At 37.3% G+C, this 20021-nt stretch overlaps 1 protein-coding gene across 1 annotated transcript in view; it reads left to right on the forward strand.

The window, feature by feature from the left end:
* LOC135462472 (titin-like) overlaps positions 1-20021 on the forward strand; it is a 78981-nt gene that overhangs the window by 6242 nt on the left and 52718 nt on the right. The window contains exon 2 of the mRNA XM_064739698.1: positions 3142-3295. Within this exon, the coding sequence (XP_064595768.1) occupies positions 3199-3295 (97 nt within the window). The 5' untranslated portion in view covers positions 3142-3198. The remainder of the gene's footprint in view (positions 1-3141; positions 3296-20021) is intronic.

Raw genomic sequence — 20021 nt, forward strand, 5'->3', positions numbered from 1 at the left:
ATGTAGCAGTGCTAGTCTTACATGTAAACCAAAATTTCAAACGACCTCAAAATTGTTACTTCTTACATAACAAGGTCAAAATATTGCTTGACAACATGAATTCTGGGTACGTTATTGCAAAAGAATTTTCTGCTAAAATATCAGAAAGGAACATACAAAGTTTAATGATTGAAATTTTTTTTTTTTTTTTTGATTGGTGTTTTACGCCGTACTCAAGAATATTTCACTTATACGACGGTGGCCAGCATTATGGTGGGTGGAAACCGGGCAGAGCCCGGCGGAAACCTACGACCATCCGCAGGTTGCTGGCAGATCTTCCCACGTACGGCCGGAGAGGAAGCCAGCATGAGCTGGTCTTGAACTCACAGCGACCGCATTGGTGAGAGGCTTCTGGGTCACTACGCTGCGCTAGCGTGCTAACCGACTGAGCCACGGAGGTCCCGATTGAAATTTTGACTTAAGTCTAAAATCACTTCATGATCTCCATGATAGAACTGATAGGCCGTCAGATGTAATGTTTCAAATATGTTAGGTGTAATCTATTTATTTCTTTATTTGATTGGTGTTTTACGCCGTACTCAATAATATTTCACTTATAAGTGTCAGCTATAAGCTTCATTTAATTGCTTTTCTTATCATTGGTGTTTTATTTGATTTATTTATTTATTTATTTGATTTACGTTTTACGCCGTACTCAAGAATATTTGACTTACACGACGGCGGCCAGTATTATGATGGGAGGAAACTGGGGTTTAATGTTGTACAGCTTTCCGTGAGTGAGTGAGTGAATGCTTGCTTGGGGTTTAATGTCATACAGTTTTCAGTGAGTGAGTGGGTGCTTGGGGTTTAATGTCATACAGTTTTCATTGAAGAAGGGAAAACACTCAGTATCTTGCTCGACTTTCAGATGATTTCCATCTCAAATTTATGTGGTAATCTCTCATATCATCATATAGTGCTCAGAAAAAAAAATAATAATCATAATGTTTTTGAAAATATTTACTTGCCTTTTATTGCAATACAATGATTTGTGAGTAAATTCTTGGGAAAAATGTAAGTTTTTAAGGAATAACTTTTTGAAAATGAAACAGGTTTTGTGATGCTGAACGATGAAAACTTGATGCCAGATTTTTTTAAAATTTCATTAAATTACATTGTCTCCACTGCATACTGCTTTGTCACTGTATTAACATCAGTCTGCAGCAAATTTGAAACCTCATCCATTAACCACTCCGCTATTTCCGAAAGGAAGTTTGTGCTTTACCGTTTTGAATGAGGTAAATTAAAAGGACATCCACATTAATTCGTGCCGAGAAATAAACATTTAGTGCAATCCAGCTAATGAATGTTTATTAGCCCCCAAAAAACCTGTTTGTCAGTTATTTTTTGCATGCAGTACATGGTCATTACAATATATTTTTAAAATTTTACATGCACCTTTTACATGTTACATTTTAATTGACGAGGTTTAAGTCTTTATACGTAAATGTATGTGGAGCATCTAATTGATTGGATTTTAGTCAGATTAAATATTTAAATATTGTATAATGAAATATGGGAACTCAAAGACGTAATGCCTAATTTCATTTTACTCACATGTGTAGCATTTAACTCACACGTGTAGCATTTGACTCAAATGTGTAGCATTTTACTAACACGTAGCATTTTACTCACATGTGTAGCATTTAACTCAAATGTGTAGCATTTGACTCAAATGTGTAGCATTTTACTAACACGTGTAGCATTTTACTCACATGTGTTGCATTTAACTCAAATGTGTAGCATTTAACTCACATGTGTAGCATTTTACTCGTCAAGGTTTGCTTGTAATTTTCTTTCAGTATCATGTACATGTTTAAAATAATGTCAATGGCCATGTTCTGCATGCAAAAAATAAATAAAAACAATTTTTTTTTTGCCAATTAACAATAATTAGCTGGATGACACTATATCTTTAAGAGGAGAACTAATTAATGTGGATGTGCTTCATCAAGCTGGCATTGCATTGATCATTAAAATGTATAAATTAATTAAGGACCAGCATGCTGCGGAGGTTTGCATCCAAATCATAAATAATGCAGACTAAACAGAGAATTGCATCAGCCAGTCAGTAATCCTGCCTCTGAAGCTTTGAGAATAACGTGAACTGTTCTCTAGTACGATCAATAATGACGTAATGCACATTGATCAGTAGATGTAGGCCATGTCCAGCTCTTAATCCAAGGGAGATCACTCTCATTGCCAGAGGCAAAAACCCAGAAAGTTCCATCCAGTATCGCATATACATGCTCCAACTGTGTATTTATTGTTAAGCAGGCCTATAGCAATAGTATGAGTCTCGCTGTCCTGAGGAATTTAGTGCCATTCTATGTGCCAAGCTATTTGGAGGAAATTGCGTCTTGGTTTTATAGGCTAGCGGTCTTCCTTGAAGCCGCATGTGCAATGTAGTCTTAAAATTAACATTCCTGTATCATTTCGGTAGATAGGCCAAAAGAGATAAGAAACATGGTATTAGGGCTGTGATATTTGCCCCATCTGTCTTCATCAAAGAACATCTTTTTCTTTTTCATTTTTTTTTGTGTGTGGGAGGGGGGAGGGGGGGGGGGGGCTGGTTTTTTATTTAGCCTCTGGGCCAAAACTGTCTTGCAGGATATATGTATGTGAAAAGGTATTATATTGTACATCTGTTTTATGCATATTTTCCATCAGTGGTCAGAAATATATCCCCCCTCCCCCCTCCCTCTTCAATGTATGATTAGTGAGGAAACATACCATAGATCTTCATCATCTGAAGTTGTAGCAGACCTAAGATTAGCCATGCAGCACTGGCATGGTGCAGTGACCCAAGAGCATGTCAACAGTGTGATTGCTCTGAGTTCAAGTCCAGCTCATGCTGGCTTCTTCTCTGGTCATACGTGGGAAGGTCAGTCAGCAACCTGCAGATGTTCATGGGTTTCCCGTGTAGGTCGTGGGTTTCTCTGCTTGGTTTCCTCCCACCATAGTGTTGGTCACCGTTGTACAGTGTATAAGTGAAATATTTGTGAGTTTTGCATAAAACACTTATCAAATAAATAATAATAAATGAAAGAAAGTTAAAAGCTAATAATGTATAATGCTATGGTTTTTCTTTTTTTTTTTCAGAGATGGCTGTGATATATTTGTAAATACATGTAGAACAGAAGATTATCAACAATAACCATGATTGAAATATCAGCAACCGGTAAAATCATACTGGCTGTTGCCGTGCCAACCACAGTCTTTTTCATCTACTGGCTTCTGAAGAGAAATGAAGAAGGTGAGCAAATTATTTAATTATTCAGACATGTTTAAGGCGAATTACACCTAATCTGATCATATCATTTTATCCCCTTCCAAAGAACTCATTATTTCATTTTTTGCCATAAGTTGTCACAAAAGATGAGAATATGTCAACATGATAAATAGAAATAGCCAAAATAATGATAATAAAATATGAACATTGTTCCACCTCTCATACCCATATTCCAATTTATTCGGCTGGAAAACAAGGAAGCAAGTATTATTGGTCTAAATTATTTAATACCTGGCACAACCACAGAATTTCACACCACCAGCATTTGGAAATTTGGAACTGACTGTCTTTTACGGTTGAAGGTCCAATAACTGGTACATGTAGCTATGGATTCCAAGCATTACAGTATATAAATCTATCAATCAGTCAGGTAGGGCTTCAGTGAAGCAAACTCCTCATTTTTGCAAAAAAATTTTACTTTATTTTTTTTCTCCTCTTTGTATTTTTTTTTTTTTTCTATCATCGACCTGTCTGTTATCATCAGTTACACTTCACCCCTACTCTGATATATTCCCCTGAATCATACCAGCCAATTGCCATGGTAACTGTAAATGTGGCTGTTGAGTGGCAGACAGTGTTGGTTGCCAGGTGTATTGACTCATCTCTTGTGTCTGAAGCCATTAAACCACACTAGTCCACCTCTCTACTAGTACATATGGGGGCTTCCGTGGCTCAGTCTGTTAGCGCGCTAGCGCAGCGTAATGACCCAGGAGTCTCTCACCAATGCGGTTGCTGTGAGTTCAAGTCCAGCTCATGCTGGCTTCCTCTGTGGCCGTCTGCCATGGGAAGGTCTGCCAGCAACCTGCAGACGTGGGTTTCCCCCGGGCTCTGCCCGGTTTCCTCCCACCATAATGCTGACCGCCGTCGTATAAGTGAAATATTCTTGAGTACGACATAAAACGCCAATCAAATAAATAAATAAATACTAACTGCATATGAATTAAGGTTTGCCATCTACCCATGGATGGTCCTGAACTTCCCTCAGACTCTGCAAGGATTCTTCCAACCATAATAATTTCTGCCGTCATACAAGTGAAAGATTCTTCAGTGTGTCGTAAAACTTCAGTCAAATAAAAATAAATCTAACCACATGTCTCATTAACACAAATTTAACACAAAGACTTGGCCGTTATGTACAAATCTGCATGTATGTTCATTGGTGGTAATCCGGTGGACTATCAGAACCATCCAAGGCTTGTATGGGAAAGTCTTCTTCTAATTATCTTTCAGTTTCTCTTAAATACCCATCTCATTTGTTCCTTACTAACCAATCATATCTTGTCAATAGGGCTGTGTTGCCCCCAGCAAAGATTTTTCTTAAAGATATCCTTAGCAGCTTACATGGTGAAGATCTCTTTCACTGGGGAAATAAACTGCAAGGACCATTCTTTTAATTTGGGATCAAAATCTTCCATTTTTCTCCAAATACGGCGCTGAATGCAAGGTACATCCTAGGTCGAATTTTGACCAAATACGTCAAAATACAAATACAAATGTGGCGAGAGGCTCTGTAGTGCTTTTGGGAGTTATGCATGTATATTTACTTATTTATTTGATTGTTGTTTTACGCCGTACCCAAGACGAATATTTCACTCATATGACGGCGGCCAGCATTATGGTGGGAGGAAACCCACGACCATCCGAAGGTTGCTGACAGACCTTCCCACGTACAGCTGGAGAGAAAGCCAGCACTTAAGCACATATATGATTTGGTAATAGATACTTCCAAGCCTTTGAATGCATGTATGTATGTGTGTGTAAATTTTGTTTTGGTTTAGTATGTTGGATGATGACAGACGTCCAAAATTGCACTAAGAAAGAATTGCATCGATTTCCTGGAATATCTCTTGACCTTACATTTAAATCAACCAGTGAAATTTATTAAACATGTATTACAGGATTTGAAGTACAGTACGTGATTCTGATATCACCCAAAATGAGAGCTGCTTATTTTGGGGAACGACATGATCTCATTTTCTCGAAGCAGTAAAGAAGGCCACCCTTAAAAATTCTTTGTTGGGTGTAATCTGTTTAAGGAAAAGAATTGTCAGTCAGTCAATCAGTCAGTCAAACAAAATCTAAATAAAAACTTTAGTGTGAGGCTCCATTTTGGAGGGCTGATAATTTATAGGAGAAGACAACTTAAATATCAAACAAATACCGTTGAAAAGAGTATGCATTTCCTCGCAGGTGCGTGCCATAAAAAAATTCTAATATGTACCTCAAGTTGATAAATTATAAATAAAGTCGGCACCAAAATCTGCTGTGGGCGACTCCATTTTGCCTAAGAACTAGTCCTGAAGTCTTCTGTGTTAGGCGGAGAATTGCCGTCGGAAACCGGCGAAATGCAGTTCGTATATTTCCAGTAGAACTCTTCATCCCAGAAGGTAGCGAACAGTACAGTTCGTTTTCCGCTTGACGATCGGGCAACCAGAGTGTGGGACGTAGGTTCCAAGTCTAGACGAACAAGCCAGCAGTTTTAACGACTCTCATTGGCTGAGAGGCAACACACCCCTAGCATAAATTACAGGGTGTTAAAGATGGAGGACGCGATGAACTCAGCAATTTATGCCAGCTTTGCTGTTTTCAGGCTTTACGTGTATGGCGAGGAAAAATCACAAAATTATGCAACAGGCACCACCAGATAGAATAAAATGTGATCTTTTCAGCGTAAAGTGTCATTTCTTCTCCTTTAAGGTTACTTACATATTTTCTATTTTTGGACAAGAGTCAAATGACATTACTTCTTCATAGAGTAGTGGCAGCAGAAATTGCTAGTGTAAATACTTGAAGACTTCTGTTATTTGGACACCTTATTGACATCAGCCACAGTTATTCCTTATTCACTAGCATATACGCAGGACAGTCAAAAGTTTGTTGGCTTCTCAGACAATTTTTGTGACTAGATTTCTGTATGTTATGGAGAAACTATCCGAATGATTATAATTTAATTGGTGTACTCATAATGATGATGCACTCTGGAATTTTTGACTTCTGTGAGGCAGTCAGATATTTGAATGGAAAAAACTGGAATGTTCAAAAAAACCGGAATCAAAAATCTGACTAAAAAGCAGAGAAACAGGAAAATCAAATATAATCAGTCCATTAAACACTGTCCAGAAAAATAGTTTGATTTAATTCTTTGGAGTTTTTACAGCAGAGTGAATTGGTTTGACAACACCTGACTCTGACATGTAGGTTGCTGGCTTCATTGAAGCCTTACCTGATTGACTGATATAGTGAATGAGGGGGTGTCCGTGGCATCACATTCTGTTTTCTTGGCTTCAAATACAGTTTGTTTCTGGGTCCATTCAGGGAATGTCTTCATAGATGTGATAGATCCATATGTACCTGTGTATGTGCACTTTGAGTAATGAAACTTAACCATCTGTGTGTTACAAAATAGGAAAGACACGATGTCACGGTCCCACTAGTCCCAATATGGTCAGAAAAGGCCACCATAGAGTCCACAGTCTATTTGAACAGTGTTCAGTGGTCCTTAGTCTGACAGAACTTCTCTTTGGTTGTTCTGTTTTTCTTTCTTTTTTGGGCCTCCGTGGCTCAGTTGGTTAGCGTGCTAGCACAGCGTAATGACCCAGGAGCCTCACCAATGCGGTCGCTGTGAGTTCAAGTCCAGCTAATGCTGGCTTCCTCTCCGGCCGTACATGGGAAGGTTTGCCAGTAACCTGCGGATGGTCGTGGGTTTCCTCCCATCATAATGCTGGCCGCCGTCGTATAAGTGAAATATTCTTGAGTACAGCGTAAAACACCAATCAAATCAAATCTTTCTGTTTTGTTTTTTTTGTTGATTTTTTTTTTTCATATTTAACAAATATAACATTCAACTGTGCTCGTGATTGACACCATCATGCAGATGTATATTGCTGCAGAAAAAAGGAACAACCCTTTGGTCAAACTAGCCTTGGAGGCCGATTAATTTATCTGAATTCAGACACTGGGTTCAAATTTCTGATCGAGTACCCGCAGACACACCATCTTCTAGCTGCCCTTCAGCCATTGGCACATTTTCAAAGCCAACACTTTACCACTGCCCTTTGGCTCAGGACCCCGCTCAGTGTTTAGGAGGAGAATTGTTTACGTAGAAGTGTTTTATTTCTGCGACTCGACAGACGTTTGTCTGCTAACAGGCCGCACATTGCTGACAGGAGAAACTACGCTGCTTTCTGATCTGTCCATACCTATGAATAGGTTACGAGTCAAACAATACTTACTGCCTGAGATCTAGCAGACATACAGTGATTTTGCTCGACTGTATTTCGCCTTAAATTGCTCCCAAAAAATGGGCTTTTAGAGGCAGAAACATGTCATGAAAATACTATTCTTGGTGGGTTTTGAGTAATTCTAGAGCAGTTGGCTAACTAAAACAGTTGGAATAAAAACCTTACTGGTGCAAGAAGATGAGGCCAGATTTCTCCGATAATACGTGTGATCACCTGCAAATTATCACTCTTTCATCTGCTCTGGTTTTTTTACTCTGTGTGCACTGTAGTTTTTTTGTATTGGAACTTACATTTCTCCAATCAGATGGCATCCTACCTTTCAAACAAAGTACACCTTTCTAAGACATGCAAGATTATTTGCGCTTATGCAGAATATGTGACTTATGTGGACAGGTATAACTTATGTGGTCTTAATTAAGTCTGATCTGGGAACGGCTCTGTACAACCTCTCTACTGTGATTATGGAGCAGATTCAAACTATTTACCCATTTCTTTTGTGTAGACAAAATTTGTTCAAATAGATTTCAGATATTTGTGATTTTTTTTCTGATGTTGCCTGTATGGGCAACTGTAGTTAAATGTTTAGGTTGCTTCACTCCAGGTCGGGAATTTAACTTAGTTTTGCTGGGTTATCCAAAATGTATGGTAATCAAGTCAAATTTTCTGTATTTACCGAGAATAGTTAAAATGAAAATCTCTCAGTAAATTATCAGATTTTTACACGTACTGTCTTTAAATGATTTTAAAGTTTGGAAGAAGTTATAATGCACAGATGAGTGTGGTATTTTGTCAGATGTAATTAATTGGGCTCTGCTGAAATATGTAGAAAAATTTCAGGTGGATTTACAGCTTGAAATCGATATTTGGCCAAAAATCTCTAGTATGGCATCTTTATTGTGAGAATTAAGATGATCAAGTCATCAATTAAACCTGACATCATGTACATGTCACAAATAACAAAAATTAAGTGGCAGAGTCTATAAAATAAAGTTGTTTATCTGCAGTGACAAATACTGTACACGAAAACTAGGAGGAAAATTTGTACATACAAGTTCATGTACACCTTTTCTATCCCCCCCCCCCCTTGTTCTGCACCCTCACCATTGTTACACCTCTACACATACATAGCTGTTTATTTCACAGTCCTAGTAATGCACGTAGAACTTTGTGTTTCTTCTTAGGAAACATGGGGATACATATTTGGCATCAGACAAGGATCAGGCCTTGCCCATGTGTTGTTAGTTGGCGCGTCTTTCGCTGGTCATGTTTTACATTATGTTGACTCTTGCTTTCACCTTTTAAGCGTACACACGCGTTGTATCACAGCAGCCCCGCCTAGCCTGTGAAACGTGACACTGGTGAGGTCAACTGAGGTCAGTTAGCTTTTGCGCAGTTAGGAATTTTTCATGAAAAGAGCTATTGTTTTGTACAAATGTGTGCAAATGATTTGATCTCGAGAACATGCACTTCTGCAGGTAAATGAGACCTCCAAATGTCAATGTGGCTCTTTGTGCATTTTTTTGAGGAACATTCTGTAACTTAAATTACAATGCTCTTGGAAATATTTTGTTCCTGGTTTACTTGTAGGCCATGTGTTCAGATTTACCCTAGATCCTAAACCTTTCTACATATGGAAGAGCAACTTTCAGTGCAATTTATGCACCTTTTTAACTTGATTTTCGAGACAAAACTACATTTGTTGGATTAGCCAATTTCAGGGCACCACAAGAGTATAATATTTTCAGTTTATACCCAATGTTGCTGACAGAATATGTACATCTTGAAAACATGCAGAAAGGTTGAAGAATTACAGAAAATCTAACATTTGACTAGATGTCTGAATTTAACACTCAGCTTGAGTTGTGTTAGTTTAATTTTACTATAATGAAGAAGTGAAGTCAGAAAGCTATCCAGGGTAGGAGTTCAAAACCAGCATTTATCAGGTTTTTTTTCCTCACCTGCATTTTTATTTATGCAATACTACAGTTCAATGCTGAAAAAGGCTTAAGATATTAAAAAACAAAATTTTTCTTCATCCGCCAAAAAAATCAGTAATTCTACTTTTTTATTAAAAATCAAGTGAGGTAATTTTTGACATCAGGTATGCGTTACTCGTTACAGGTAAATAGGGTACCATACAGACTCCTTCTGGAATTTTCTTAAGCCATTTGCAATATTTCACCTATTAGTCAGTCCTACATGTCCTACCTAAATAACAATGTGCGTGCAGACAACGGAACAAAAAATAACCTTAAGAGCGTAAATGTACTTTATTGACTTAACCTGTCCCTGCATAAATTAGATCCAGTGTGGTTCAGTCACCGTGGATTTGGGGAAATGACCTGTGGGGAAAGGGTGCAGGGGCTGACCCCCCTGGCTGTTTGTGAGGTGAAGTCGAACAGGGTGTTAGCTAACAGTTGGATTTACCCAGAGATGTTTTTGCTGAATCCCAACAGATAGCTTACAGCTGCTATTAAGTGTACTGCGCAGTAGAGACTCTAAAAATCCCCTGATTGGATACAGTATAAGGCACTTTTAATTTCGGACACTTTTTCACCTTTCACTATGTTTAACCTTGTTGATAAAAAGTCACGTGAAATTTATTCAATTAAGGCCACATGAATTGAAATTGTTTTTACGGGCCGAATAAATCTTTTTTTGATGCAGAAACATTCTTATGCAAACAAAAACTTGACAGTCATCTTATTTTCCTAGCTTTTTCCTTCCCATGACAGCTTTACATCGTCAGAAAACTTTGAACACTGAAAACATCATATAAATATAGAGAGTGGACAAAATTAAAAAACAGTAAATGTACAATTTCGGTTTTATTTCATTTTTGGATTAAGTTTTATTTCATATTTGGATTGTTTTAGTGTCTGCTCGCTCATCAAAACACAAAATGAAATTGTTGTCACATTCTAACAGTGATTTAACTTCATGCCATTTTTCATCTAAAGAATAACCGTTGTATTCATAATTTGAAGATGGAGAATTCCCTTAAATTGCAGATGATTGACTGGCTGATTGACTGGCTGATACGATTGGTTAATGTTGAGAGAGGTATAATTTAAAGGTTATTCTATTTTTTTGTTATTTTTTTTTTATTATTTTTTTTTTTTGCATGTAAATTTATCATCACAGTCTGTATGGTACAAATTATGTTGTCAACATTTGTGATATTCTTAATGTGAATGTTAGCTTATTTCAGCTGATGCAAGGGAAATCAGGATGTTCGAAGTATCTAGTCTTCGATCAAAATAGCTAGAACTAATCCCTAACAGAATATCTTTCAACTGATTTTGATTCCCTTCCCTGAATGTGAAATATTTTGAAGGGATTAAATTTTGATGGTTGTGGATTTCTGCTCTACTCTGTTTCCCCCCATTGTAATGCTGATCGCCGTCGTATAAGTGAAATATTCTTGAGTACGGCGTAAAACACCAATCAAATAAAGGAATTAAATTTTCATGTAAACTCTCCATTCATTACAAATTTGGTTATTATCAGGTGTATGTGTCATCAACATACAATAGAATGAATCTATGTAGCATTTTGTGCTGTTAAACGTACTGATATGTGTGTTTTGAGTAAATTGGAAATGTTTGATAAAAGTCATTAGTTAAAAGTGTGCATAGCTATTCAGTTAATTTCATTTTGTTGAATTTTAGGGTTGAAATGTATTTTTATTTTCAAATAATCTTTGCTATTGTATAAATAGAATGTTTACCTCACCTGATAGCATGGGCAAAGGGAGATAACTGAAATTCTCTAATTATTTGATATCTACTGCTCGGAACCTTGTGATGGCCAATAAAAATACACTTGTATATAAATAGCTGGACTGTCTTTGCATAAGTGTATTATACGTAACTGCTCTGCTACTAACGAAGAGCAGCTAATTAACAGATAACAGGGCTCAAAGTCTTAGTCATGTTCAAGAATGTGCTCTGCGGGTTCCAAAAGTCTCATAATCTACATACATTTAGCTGCAATGTGTGTACAGTATGTTAGTATAGGCAGGATAGAGTCTCACATTATCTCCATGTGGGAAGAATTTCTGGGGTAGCCTGTGTTTTAGAGAAGCTACTGTAAGCTGTCCAGCATTCCACTACCAACTGGTGGGTTGCGCATAAAAAACACAGAGCCAACACATTTTCTGTTTGCAGCCCCTGAAGGGTTAACACTCTCCCAAGAGGGGGAGGTAACCTTTCTGTATTTAGCTCCACATGCGAGCAACTGGCGTCATTGTATAGTTTTCGCGTGTGGTGTGTAGGTCGTACTAACTCAGTATTTCATGTGCTTTCCAGGGAGCAACATTGCACGGTTTTAATCGGCCCCAGCGATCCAGATTCATATAGCTTTTTTTATTGGGCCACTTTCAAGGCGATTATTCTGCACTTTCATTGAGATCCAGATTGTTTCGCTGACCGGTGTGATTGATTATTGACTATTGATTTGTTGATTTGATTTTTCTCCGGGAGGATAAATTTGTTACGTTTCTGCAGAGTCACTTGATTGACAGGCCTGGATTTTACGTGGATAACCAACAGGTTTATGGGTGGGTAATTGCTTATGTTATATCACAAATAATTAGTAAACTAATTATAAACTAATACAACAATTTTGACGACAAGTGTAACTTTTTGTCCTGTGGATATAGCTGCCTTTAGCCTGTATAAATTGTTTCCGTGAAAAAACAGGGGCAGCCACTTATTTGTAATGACATTAATCAGTTATATGAAATGTTTATTGTAGCCAAGTGAATCTTTACAGTGCAGTTGTTAAATAAACAAATTCAGACTTAAATGACTTAAGGGGGCCTCCGTGGCTCAGTCGGTTAGCGCGCTAGTGCAGCGTAATGACCCAGGAGCCTCTCATCAATGCGGTCGCTGTGAGTTCAAGTTCAGCTCATGCTGGCTTCCTCTCCGGCCGTAAGTGGGAAGGTCTGGCAGCAACCTGCGGATGGTCGTGAGTTTCCCCCGGGCTATGCCAGGTTTCCTCCCACCATAATGCTGGCCGCCGTCGTATAAGTGAAGTATTCTTGAGTACGGCGTAAAACACCAATCAAATCAAATCAAATAAATGACTTAAAACTAACATAATCACTAAATATTAGGAAGTTAATCAGGGAAGACATTGATGAACCTTTAAGGTATTCAAAGGATTAAAATACAAGGGAAAAATAAACAGGTCTCCATGAAATGAAGAAGAATTTGATTCTTAGCTGTAGTATTTCTGGTTATCATATGCATATTAACAATGTCAATTTTTTAATCCACAATAACTTCATTGTGGACTTAAAACTCGATTTTCACCTTTCTAAAATAACTGCACCTTACTAAAATAATTGAAGGAAAAAAGAAACGTTTAAAACTTCCTATTAAAAATATGTTTCTTTCACTGTTATTTGCTTTCCTTATTCTTAAAGCCTATCATGCAAACAGTTTTACAAGGTTTTTGGCTTGTGAAAAAGGTCAGTTTGAACTTGCTGAAAATCTTTCCCTACCTTCAACCCAATGCCGTTGAAGAGGTTTTATATAAATAGCTTGTGTGGACAAAAAGGAAGGTATACTCGCCATCCAGCTTCACAATTACGTGTATGTAAATGTACAAGGTAAGAGTGTTGCACAATTACATGGAGGATATTGCACAGTGAAGGTTGAATACCATAAATATTGTTCGCGTGAGAGGTGGAAGTGATAACTCACGAGACGCAATCACGTGCAATGTTCTATTTATTCTTTATATCCTGCCATTTTCTCTACATGTATATGAATGCGTATCAGTTTATCTGTTGCATCTGTGAAAAAAAAATAAGCAATGTGCCATCTTCGTCGTATTTCTGATTCTATTCATACGCGCTGCAATTTCGTTCATGTCCACGCTTACAAAAGCTTTTTACAGTTTTCAAGGCTGTCTGTAAGTAATTATACATTCTACAAAGGTGCTTAATGCTAATACAATATAGGTATTTACGTAAATTAAGCACATGAAGATATTCTGCCTCTTTTTTTTTTTCTTGGCAAATTATATATTGCGCAGAAGGACATGGCCTTGTGATGCCGTTTACGAAGGGTCAAGGTCTCCAGCAGTCTAATAGCAAAATGTAATAACAAAAGTGATATCTAATATCTAGTGAAGATATCATTTTTATCCGTGAAGGAAATTCAGGGATTTGACTGATGTATAAGTAATAAAGTGTATGCATGCACATGTATGCTATTTGACATTTCTTGGGTCTGCCAGCAACTTGCGGCTGGTCATGGGTTTTCCACGGGATCTGCCCGGTTTCCTCCCACCATAGGAGGAATCCCACCCATGGTATAAGTGAAATATTCTTGAGTACGGCATGAAACACAAATCAAATAAATTAATAGAAAAATAAATATTATTTTACGTTTTTTACCAATAGGTTAAAACCCTATCCTATTAAAACCAACCTATTATAAGCTGTGGAGTTAATAATTACATTATCTTATGTGATCTGCACGTCTACCTGTTTTAGCACTAACCGAAACTTGATCTGAAGGGTGGAGTCAGGAATATGGGTGAGAAAACCCTGGGATGCTTGTGTACATCAGATTCCCATTATAAACAAACTAAGGCTCGACTCTAGGCTAGATGTGTACATCTGCTATTCAGTCATACAAAGGTTGCTAGGCAACTCACGAGCTCATGGATCAGTCAGTAATGAATGCATTCATTGCTATTCTTACTGCATTTTTTTTTTATGCATGTTTTTTTTTTTTCATGCATTAATTCTTGTTGGAAGATGCAAGGGTTAGTGGAAAGAATCATGAATAAGTATGATAATCAGGCGTAAAATAAACTAATTGTTTAAGGTAAGCCTACATTATGATAATCTTGTGTAAAATAAAGAAGCTTTTCGTTTGAGGTAAGCCTGCATTATGATAATCAGGCGTAAAATAAAGAAACTGTTTGAGGTAAGCCTACATTATGATAATCAGGTGTAAAATAAAGAAGCTATTTGTTTGAGGTAAGCTTACATGTTCCTAGGCACTCTAAACCAACCTACCATGTCAACGGAGAAAGAAATTTTTTTAATAATTAAAGAAATTAATAAAAAAAAAGTTGAGAAAACATTAATTTGTCAATTCAGAGCAGAATTTTTTTCCACCAAAAAAAAAAAAACCTTTTTCTGTAGAAATTCTGCAGCGACTCTGCAAGCTATGTCATTTATGACCGTCTTTCCATTTCTACAAGATTCCATTTTTATGAAATCAGAGGCAGTATTAAGATCTACTTACACATGTGCTAAGGATGTGGAGGGCTTCTATTTTGTCTAGAAAGTTTGTCTGACATTTGGGACTAGAATACCTTATCTGTTGAGACAGGAACATGTGTAAGACATACCCTCATTGCCGTTATCAGCATAGGTTTGCGTTTATCAGCAGGAAATCGGCTGCTGTCTGAATTTCACCTGTCTGTTGGCGTTGAGACGGGGAGTTGCTTTCTACGCATTACACTTTGATGGGATTTTTCTATTTTCTTTCTTGACAGGGTTTATAAGTTTAAAAATCTTCTGTAGAGTCCGAGACCTTAATTTTATAACAGAATGTTTATGTAAACTGTTGTTCAAAAATAAAGAGTATAATTTTTCCTAACACCTGTATAGCACGTTCTAATGTTCCAATATTAAGTACTTGCTTGTTTGTAGAGAGATATTTTATGAAGTATGTCAAGAATTCCCAAAGTACTTTGAGGAAATATTAAGTTGCTTTTGCTTAAATAGAAAATACAGAATTTTTTTCAACTGCATTATTTTATTAAAGTTTTATTCAGAACTATATTATTCATAATTACATGCATATGTATTTTTAAAGTTTAAACTGTGAAAAGAATTTTTTTTTTTAAGAAACTTTGTTATGCAATTGAAATTTATGACTATTTTCAAAGTATACAATACCCAAATGATTTCCAACTTAAATACTAAATGCTTTGTGTACAAATCTTCAACTCTTAACATTTTCCACAGTGCTGGATATGCTGTGTTTCTGAGCAAGCTGCGAATTGTTAAACACTAATTTAAACAGAGCTTAAAGTGAAAAATACTGTAAATCTGCAACCTTTTTAACCACTAAAGCAGTTTTTTTCAGTGGAATTTATGCCAACAATTATTATGAAAATTAGACAAAAAATGATTTGTTTGTCTCACTAAAGATGTAAGCTTCCTAAAACTGTGTAGATTATTTCTCTACACCTGATAGTTCTCTCAGAATATTTCAAAATGTCAATGCTCTGTGGTGGTTGAAAAGGTTGAATAATAAGAGTATGCATATTGTTGTAGGTGAACAGTTTTGTTGGCTTTCATGTATTCCTTTTTGAAATACTTCTAAAAAGATATATTTGCACCTGTCCCACCTGGCCCGGAGTTGAGTCATAGACAGATGTGGAACATCTTTATGCAGTCACTCATCTTCCCAGCTGGTTAGGATGTAATTCTCATGATTTAGTGTAAACAATCACAACTTTGTAATCACACCTTTGTAAGCACGCCCATGATGTAGTGTAAACAGTCACAACTTTGTAAGCACACCCATGATTTAGTGTAAACAATCACAACTTCGTAAGCACGGCCATGATTTAGTGTGAACAATCACAACTTTGTAAGCACACCCATGATTTAGTGTAAACAATCACAACTTTGTAAGCACGGCCATGATTTAGTGTGAACAATCCCAACTTTGTAATCACGCCCATGATTTAGTGTAAACAATCACAACTTTGTAAGCACGCCCATGATTTAGTGTGAACAATTCCAACTTTGTAAGCACGCCCATGATTTAGTGTAAACAATCACACCTTTGTAAGCACACCCATGATTTGGTGTAAACAATCACAACTTTGTAAGCACGCCCATGATTTATACCTAATCTAGTGCTGAAGGGCCTCCGTGGCTGAGGTAGTTAGCACGCCAGCGTGGCACATTTACCCAGGAGCCTGTCACCAGTGTGGTCGCTGTGAGTTTAAGTCCAGCTCAGGCTGGCTTCCTCTCCAGCAGTATGTGGAAAGCCCCCCCCCCCCCCCCCAATAATGGCTACCTGTCATATAAGCAAGATATTCTCAAATGTCGCATGAAATACCAGTCAAGTAAATCATTATCCACGCCTTACCTTCAGGCTTGACATGAGTTTTTGTCTTAACCTTAACAATAAGACGTATTTTAAGCCACATTCCTTAAAGAAATTGATATTGATATGAATCCCAAGTTATATCAAACGGCAATATAAAGGAACATTTGTCAGTGTTCCTTTCCTTCCGGATTGATAGTGATATTTCTTCCAAGGTAAATTAACAAAGAGGAATAATTTTATTTATTTATTTATTTGATTGGTATTTTATGCCGTATTCAAGAATATTTCACTTATACAACGGCGGCCAGCATTATGGTGGGAGGAAACCGGGCAGGGCCCGGGAGAAACCCGACGACCATCCGCAGGTTGCTGGCAGACCTTCCCACTTACGGCTGGAGAGGAAGCCAGCATGAGTTGGACTTGAACTCACAAAGAGGAATAAGGAACTATAATGTTATAAACTATGTTATTCCTTTCTTTAAAGATGGATATTGATATGTCAGTGTGTTTGGTGTTATAATGTTGAACATTGTGCCTTTAGTATGGTCAGGACTGTGGTTATGTCGTCCCTTTTCACTGGCTAGATTTGACATGCATGTGTGCACAGTGTATGTGGTCAATCAGGAACATTTTTCCTGTTTCACAGTTTGATACAGAGATGTGTACCAATTAAGATTACAGATACGCAAACAGAAATATTTTTCCTTAGGGGTTTAATATATACCAATGGGCATCCAATTACATTTACCTGTCAATTCTGTGTTGGGCAGGTATATGACAAGTACATTGTACAAAAACTATGTTGTGAGAATCAAATGAATATAAAATCTTTGACTTAATTAAAATAATAAAAGTCCAAACTAACCCTATTTTTTGTATATTTTCACCTGTTGGTTCATGTTTTTCACCAGCTGGTCCATGTTTTGTTGGTTCATGTTTTTCACCTGTTGGTTCATGTTTTTCACCTGTTGGTTCATTTTTTTCACGAGTTGGTCCATGTTTTTCATGAGTTGGTCCATGTTTTGTTGGTTCATGTTTTTCACCTGTTGGTTCATGTTTTTCACCTGTTGGTTCATGTTTTTCACGAGTTGGTCCATGTTTTTCATGAGTTGGTCCATGTTTTGTTGGTTCATGTTTTTCACCTGTTGGTTCATGTTTTTCACCTGTTGGTTCATGTTTTTCACGAGTTGGTCCATGTTTTTCACGAGTTGGTCCATGTTTTGTTGGTTCATGTTTTTCACCTATTGGTCCATGTTTTCACCTCTTGGTCCATGTTTTATATTCATGTTTTATATTCATGAAAACAGGTATAGGAGCCTACCTTTGGCAAGAATGAGAGAATTAAATTGCCTGTAGACAACGCCTATGTACTTACACCAACATTCACCTATCTACAGACAAACTGGCTTTGTTCAAGACAGGTTGACCTTTACACTGATAAATACCATTCTCGCCTCAGACCCAGCAGTGACTTACCATGTTTTTTTTTTCTTTTCCCTGTTTTGCTGTTACTTGTGCTACAGCACGTGGCTTCATTGTTCATCTGATGTAGGCGTTGGGCAAGGTGCCCTGTGGGTACACTAGCCCTGTGCTATTTTATACATCACTCGGTGTTATCACATGTGGTTTGCCTGTAGACAGCCTGTAGATATAGATAAACAAGTACAGGAAATATGGGGGATAAATAATCTCAGAGCAGATGCCTTGGCAATGTAGATGTTCTCTATATGTGCCACTCTCCCAGATTTATTTATATATCTCAATGATTGGTAATCCCATGCCTGTTGAATGCGAAGTTGAGGAATTTTTGACAATATTTACTTAAAATGTGAACTGTGTATATATTGTATGTTACCATGTTACAGAAACATTTTCATTTAGGGAGTTCTTTTTTTCGGGGGGGGGGGGGGTGGCTAGTTTTGCTTTGTTTTTCAATACATGTATATAATACCTATCTATTACTTATTTATTTGTTTTTCTGTCTTATGCCGTCAATCTTTTAGAGACAAGGCTGCTACGTTATTCTATAGTTCTTGGAGCTCCCATAAGATGGCAATAATACAGGGAAGAATTGTGATATATGTAGTCTACGCAGATCAAAACATGTCCAGAGCTTCAGAACAAAATCGGGAATAATGTACTACAGATGTAGCATATGTTCTGTAACCCACACCAAAAAAAATGAAATAGAAGAAATTCAAAATTTGCCCCTAGCAAAGAACAGTGGTTTCAAGTAGCCATTAACCTGACCAGCGTCATGGATATAGAAATGAGACATTCTTCACGACGGCAGTCGGGCGCAGTAGAGCCAGGATCAATCCTGGATCAAGTCACACCTAAGACTTTAGAAAGTGGAAGTTGTAACTTTCTCGCTTAGCATTCAGCATGAAAGGGATATTGCAACGACTGGTTGACCCAAATCAGTATAATGGCCCTGGGCGGTGCGGCTTTCTTGCCTTCGGTAAGGCATCTCATTGTAGCAGCACTATATAAAATAGCGGTGGAAATCCGTCCTGCAACATTACATGCAACTTTAGGAGTCCTTCATCATCATATGACTGAAAAAATTGTTAAAAGACGACGTTAAACCCCGAGCACTCACTCACTCATTACAGCAGAAATAGAAAGATTGCAGTGAGTCTGCATGTAACAAGTGAAACAAGTCTGCATGTAACAAGTGAAACAAGTCTGCATGTAACAAGTGAAAAACAGATGAAGCTTTGTGTGAATTTGTAATATTCTTCTGGACATGATGGGATTGAGGTTGTGGTTACCAGACATGATTTTTTTCCGCTTTTTCTTTGTTCAGTTTCGATTAATTTACCTGTTTTCCGCAGATTTTTCTGGCTTCCGGGGCCTAGGCGGCCCCTGGACCCCGGCCTTTTTGCGCTATGATAGTAAATTTCAGCTATTTTCTTGGTTCACCACAATCATGTCTGGGTTACGTTCCATAAGTAATCCAATCCAATTACTGGATTTTGTATAAAATTAAGTGTGTAAAAATGAACTTTCAGAAGTATGTAAAGACAATTAAATGATACTTTTGATGCTAACTTTTAACTTTCTCTGATCAGGAATTAGTTGAGAATTAGTTTTTGGAGAATTAGATTGAGAAAAAATATCCAGTTGGATGCATGTAGACTGGTTCAATAAAGTTCTCATAAAACTATAATCAAACTTCACTTTGCATATCAACACTGTAGAAAGTACATCTATCTGATATCTAGAAAATACGATTAAAGTTAGGCCAAAAGCACTGCTCAGACTTCTAAAACCTTGGTTAGGCAACATCAGTTTTATGTGTGTGTGGGAGAGCAACACAAAAAAAGTCCAAAAATGTTACAAAAACCC

Source organism: Liolophura sinensis, chromosome 2 (genome assembly GCF_032854445.1).
Source record: "Liolophura sinensis isolate JHLJ2023 chromosome 2, CUHK_Ljap_v2, whole genome shotgun sequence".
Taxonomy (NCBI): Eukaryota; Metazoa; Mollusca; class Polyplacophora; order Chitonida; family Chitonidae; genus Liolophura; species Liolophura sinensis.